The sequence below is a fragment of the Microtus ochrogaster genome, linkage group LG1, assembly GCF_000317375.1.
Source record: "Microtus ochrogaster isolate Prairie Vole_2 linkage group LG1, MicOch1.0, whole genome shotgun sequence".
NCBI classification, from domain to species: Eukaryota; Metazoa; Chordata; class Mammalia; order Rodentia; family Cricetidae; genus Microtus; species Microtus ochrogaster.
Genome location: NC_022027.1, coordinates 51,065,929 through 51,072,253, shown reverse-complemented (window position 1 = coordinate 51,072,253; position 6,325 = coordinate 51,065,929). Strand labels below are relative to the sequence as shown.

The 6,325-nt window shown below is 44.4% G+C and overlaps 1 protein-coding gene across 1 annotated transcript in view; it reads right to left on the bottom strand.

The window, feature by feature from the left end:
• The window catches only part of Gpat3 (glycerol-3-phosphate acyltransferase 3), a 49,120-nt gene that overhangs the window by 32,789 nt on the left and 10,006 nt on the right, over window positions 1-6,325 (bottom strand). Inside the window, exon 3 of the mRNA XM_013350839.2 lies at window positions 5,394-5,460. Within this exon, the coding sequence (XP_013206293.1) occupies window positions 5,394-5,460 (67 nt within the window). The remainder of the gene's footprint in view (window positions 1-5,393; window positions 5,461-6,325) is intronic.

Below are 6,325 nucleotides of genomic sequence, written 5' to 3'. Positions count from 1 at the left end.
AGTCTCAGGTAGAGGCAGGTTGGGAGTTCAAGGTCAACCTGAACTGGCTACAGGAGAGCCTGTCTCAAAAAGCAAAACAAAACCTTCCAAAAAATATAGACAAAAAATAGGTAGCAATGTGGTAACTTCTCTCAGGTCCACTTACTTCTAAACTCATTTTTACTTTCCTTGAATTACAAAATGTTAAAAACTTCCACAAAACTTCCATATTTGCAATTAAAAGAACAACAGAGGCAGGTGACTCTGTGAGTTCAAGGCCAGCCTGGTCTACTTAGCAGGAGTTACATAAAAAGAGGAAAGCTAGTAACCATTTCTGCTGAACCACAAGTGAATTTCAGTTCACCCACATCAATTGTAAACAATGTTTCAATTGAGGGGTTGGAGAGATGGCTCAGAGATTAGCAGCAGTGGCTGCTCTTCTTGGAGGACCTGAGTTCAATTCCCAGCAACCACATGGTGGCTCACAACCATCTGTAATGAGATCTGGTGCCCTTTTCTGCCTTTCAGGCATACATGCAGACAGAATACTGTATACATAATAAAAAAAATCTTTTTTTAAATAAATTTTTGAATTGAGGTAATGTAAATATTGCTGTGTGTTAGTGGATATTAAGCTGAGTGGACCACGATGTGCTCTAGATAACCAGACCTTTAGCACACACGAGTGCTGCGTCAGCTTTGCTCAGAGAAGCTTCTCTCTGCAGCGGCTACAAAGATTCAGTCATAACTGGTCAAGGTACAGAGAATAAAGGACAGCGATAAATGGGATGTCTTAATTATTCCCCTTCCTGGGCTCAGGACACACTGAGGAAGGAGGAGGAATAAGAAGGACATAAGAGCCAGAGGGAAGGCAGGGGAAAAGAGAGGAGCGCTAACTCTGGGCATGACATAGCTTTGAACTCACAGTAGTTGTGATTACCTGCACACAATCTCCCTGAGACTAGGCCTGTCGATATCTGTCAAGGAAAGGAAGGGGCTCACAGAGCCTTACCCCTCCCTAATGGTTGGTGAGGGAGGATGAGAAACTCCATAAACAACCATAGTAAAACCCACTGAATCACTCACTCACACACACACATGAGACGAATGTAAAAGTGGGGCTAGTTGGGAAGAGGAATGGTGTTAGCAGGAGTAAAAGCGTTGAGAAGTGGAGGAGATGGGGGAAAGGAAGAGGAGAAGGAGCAGAGGTTGAATTTGTGAATATGACCAAAAAACACGTATATATGTATAGAAATGCCATAATAAAATCTGTAGTTACATATAGTCATTTATGCTAATAAATGGGTGGGTGGCTGTGGTACACACCTTTAATTCCTACACTCAGTAGGGAGAGGCAGGCAGATCTGAGTTCAAGACCAGCCTGGTCCTCAGAGCGAGTTCCAGGACAGCCAGGGCTACACAGAGAAACCCTGAGTCCAGGGGTGGAGGGGAGAAGAGATCATGATGGGCCAAGCACAACTGATCCCACCTGCAGCCTGAGGTAAAAGACTTAGGAATGTGAGACAAGCTTGGACCAATCTGCATTCCAGACCAGACTGGGCTGTAGAGTTAAACCCCTGTCTTAGTCACTGCTCTATCGCTGTGACCAAGGCAACTCACAGAGCAAAGAGCTCACTAGGAACTCACAGTTCCAAAGGGTGACAGTCCATGACCATCACGGATGGAAGAAAGGCAACAGGAAGGCAAGGATGGCTCAGGAGCAGCAGCTGAGAGCTCACATCTTGAGACACAAGCAGGAAGAAAGACACTAGAATGACTTGGGCTTTTGAAACCTCAAAGCCTGTCCCCAGTGACACACCTCCTTCAACAAGGCCACACCTCCTAATCCTTCCCAAACAGTTCCACTGATTGGGAATCAAGAATTCAAACATATGAGCCAATGGCAGCCATTCTGATTTAAACCACCACACCCTGTCTTCAAAACTAGCCAAACAGGAGCCAGAAAGAGAGCTCAGAGGTTAAGAGTACTCCGTTAAATGTACTGCACTCCATGCTTTAGGGTGGTAAGTACTGGGTGTGTATTCAGTGAGTTTAAACCAAGATAATAAATAGTACTTACACCAATTTACCCAATTTAGACAGACTATAGGACTAAGGAATAGCACAATGGTACAACACCCAACTCACATATATGAGATCTGAGTTTGATCATTAGGACCACAAGGGGAAAAAAGAAGAGACTATCAAAGACAACTTAATAACTTTCCCAGGACCAAGGCCGAATGACTGCGCCACAGCTCCGTGCACCCCAGCTCCGCGTACAGTGCTGGCCCTGTCTGACTCACTCTCAGAGCAGTGCCAATGTTCCTGCCAGCTGACTCTGAGCTGGAAACCATCCTGGAGTCCCTGCATCATAATATGCTTACACTACAATTCACCTGATGTGAAGGCGAAGGCGTAAGGCCACTCTGTTGTAATAGGAGCAGTGGGCTGTGTCCCGCCACCCGGCTAGCTTTACCCAAAATAATTACATGGAAACTGTATTCTTTTGAACATTGCCTGGCCCATTAGTTCCAGCCTCTTATTGGCTAGCTCTTACATATTGATCTAACCCATTTTTAATAATCTTTGTAGCCCATGAGGTAGCTTACCAGGGAAGATCTTAACCTGCGTCTGTGTCGGGTGGGAGAATTATGGTGACTCCTTGACTCAGCTTCTTTCTCCCAGCATTCTGTTCTGTTTACTCTGCCTACCTAAGGGTTGGCCTATCAAATGGGCCTAGGCAGTTTCTTTATTAATAAGAAATCACTCCCACATCACTGCTGCCCCTAAAATTTCACAACCAAAATGACCAGCTCAAGCCTAACATTGTCGTGGATTCAATCAAGGGCCCAAAGGGTGTGGCCAGCCACTCTTCTGGGTGTCATGTGAAGGTGGTACCCAGGAAGGATGAGAGTAAGGGAGTAATTATAGTCCCACCAACTAAATGCCAGTATAACAGTTACTTGAAGGGGTTAACCTCCACCTATATATTAACAATGAGAAAGGCCTCTAATCTCAAAAAGATACAGGCAAGGGAAGATCCTACTCATGAATGTATCCTGAGCCCAAACAATACCACCATCTTCTACAGTCAGCACAAGAGAATGAACGTAGCTAAAGACAGGAAAAAAAACTTCTCCATGACAATGCTATTTTCCTAGGTTTGCTTGCAGATGGCTTATATAGTAAGAGCACAGAAGAAATAAAACATGAAAGGCATATAACTGGTAGAGACCTGATGTCTTATAAAATATATGTGTGTTTCACTAAGAGCAGCAGAAAGGATCTGAGTGAGCAGACTCATCTATGTGAGCAGACTCTGCATGAGCGTGCAAAAGATAAGTACTTCCTACCCCTTTATAGCCAGTCTGTGCCTCATGGGTCCTCCAAATGTATTGTCGGGACTGTAAATTCAGAGGCATGTCAGAAATCATACTGCCCAGGGCCCCAGGCCTGCCAGTGACCCTTGCCTGAGCTGGATGGCTCCACACTGACTTGTGCTTCTGTTGGCTCCGGTGCAGAGACATGATGCTCCACGGACGGATGATTGCACCAGCCAGGCACACAAATGCTCAGTGTGTTTCATCACCCTCTACTGTCTGTCTAGGATTGTGACACCGTTTCCCTACTGACTCCAAACACTGGGTGGATCAACAGGGCACTGCCCCAAGCCCGGGCTTCCTAAACATAGAATCAGAAGTGGGGCAGAGGTGAACAGCATACAGTCATGATTTACGTGGAGTAATACACACAAATGAACACAGAACACATCATAACTCCTCTTACATCATCTCTTGTGTGTTCACCTATATGTACCTGTCGCAGGGGCCTGAGGATGACTGTCTCCCAACAGACTCCACACTTTAATGAGCTTAGGACCTCATGCCAACGTTAGATGTTGCAGAGGGTCCATAACTTAGAGATTTTATTCCAGTTTCACTGGCTAAAGAACAGCTTCTCTGAATTAAATACAGCAAATGTCATAGGTGCTAGCCTTACTCTAAATGACGACATATTTTCTCTCACTCTTTCTTTCTAGGGTCTTGCATAGCCCGTGTAACCCAAGCTGGTCTCAAACTCTAGCCAAGGATGATCTTGACCAGCCTCTACCATCCTGAGTGCCTGGCGTTACAAGTGTGCCCCACTTTTCTTAGCTCGTGTGGCACTGGGGATCAAAGTCTGGGCTTCAGGTACGCCAGACAGGCAATCTACCAACTAATATCCACAGATCCAAACAGCACACAGTTCCTCATCCACAACCATTCAGATGATAAATTTCTTCTTATAAAGTACCTGACCACTTGACCAGTTTTAACACGAAATCAGAGGACCAAGAATTTTCTATATTTTTCATTATATTTAGGAAAAAATTGTAACTGGAAACTAAGATAAGTCATGCAAACTGAGTGAGAATTTAAAGTCCTGTAAAAACTTGGTGGCAGCATCTGGAACCACTGCCCAGGTCAAGTCTAAGACGTCTACGATGCTGGAATGTAGAGGGCATAGTGTAGCCATCAAGGCAGAGAGAGCATCCCACCCTCTTGAAAAAATTAGTCAGCTGCAAATTAAGATGTAAATGGTCAAAGTAAAACAAAGAATTGACTGATACCATCAAAACATATACAGAGCAAAGTTGAAGGACAAGTCAAAAAACTAAGATGAAAAAAATAATTACCATGCCAGGTGGTGGTGGCACACACCTCTAATCCCAGCACTTGGGAGGCAGAGTCAGCTGGATCTCTGAGTTAGAGGCCAGCCTTGTCTACAGAGAGTGAGTTCCAGGACAGCCAGGGCTACACAGAGAAACCCTAAACCAAAATGGAAAAAATAATTACCGATGTTTTCAAGCTAACAAAATTTTCAATGTAAAGATTAGAAAACTCAAACAACAGTGATATATGTATAAAACAAAGAAATTCTATTGTGAAGTACTGAGTAATTAAGACGGCCATATAATCTACAGCAACTGGAAAATGTACCAGAGACAACAATAACTCCCCTGCCAAAACAAGCATACACAAAACCAAATAAACAAGTAGTAAGTACGCAGTGCTGTGGGAGATTGAACCACACTAGGTCCTTGATTATATGCAAATCAGCTGAATACCCTGTTAGCATGGCGCAGCGAAAGTACTGGTTGCCTGCCTGTTTCATTTAATCGCTGACTGCATCTTTAAAGCCATGAGTACCCTCTTCAAATGCAGGCCTTGGAAAAAAATAATATATGGAAGAACACAGAGGAGCTAACACACACCGCCAGCCCTCCTGATAACAACTCTGTCAAAACTCAGGTAGCTGCTCTTCTACATCACAAACTCTTAGGCCTATAGAAGTAGCAGCACCAACTTCAACCTGAGCACCCTAAACCCATTCGGTTTGCGTAGTTAAACAGATTAGAAGGCAAGACTTACCCACAGAAGCTGAGCTTTTTAGAACTGACTCCTTTGGCGCTCCCTTTTCAATTCGCAAAGTGGCCCACTGTTCAAAACAAGAAGCATTCATTGAAACTCTTCCATAGACACATGCAAACACAGAAACATACAGAAGAGACATTGAAAACTAAGGCTGGGCACCGTCTGAATTAGGGAGACGCCCCAGGGAATCTCTGAGATGCACTCTTGCTAGGGTGAGGGCTAAAGTTATGGTTTAAGTTTAAATCACTTTGCTTAAGAGATCCAGAAAACAAAAAAGCCTCTAGCCTGTAAGCCAGATAACTTCCTGGAGTGCTGGGGGCTGCGGTCCATGTAAGATGACAAGCCACGCATTTTCACGTCTGTAACAAGGTTGGTGGCCCCAACTGCACAGGATGTGCTTGATCACACAGCGCAGGAGGAACGCAAGTCAGGACTCTCATCGGGATGTATGCTCAGCCGACTGCAGCAAGGTGAGAGACCATGCCTTCTAGGGTTCCATAAACACCGGACTAACTCTGTCATTCTCTGGGAATCCCAGGTATGAACCTGGCCAGTGTCCACCGTCCTGGCCAGTATTTAATAAAGTTTGCTTCAAATTCAGCTCAAACATGTGGCAGTGGTCTTATTTTCACCCAGTGGATTAACACAGGTCTCCTTTGTGCACTTAGAGTTGTCACTGATGATGGCCTACTTCTTGAGAAAGCTGTGAAGTGTGCAGGGCAGAAAAACAGGCTATGGTTTCAACAATGTCTGGTTTGGAAAAGAAGACCCACCAAATGCCAAACCAACCCCAGGGGGCGGGGAAAATCCTCAGCAGCACATAGATGATAGATAAACAGACAGACAGATAAACAGCTGGACAGAAAGATAGATAGATAGATAGATAGATAGATAGATAGATAGATAGATAGATAGATAGATAGATAGAT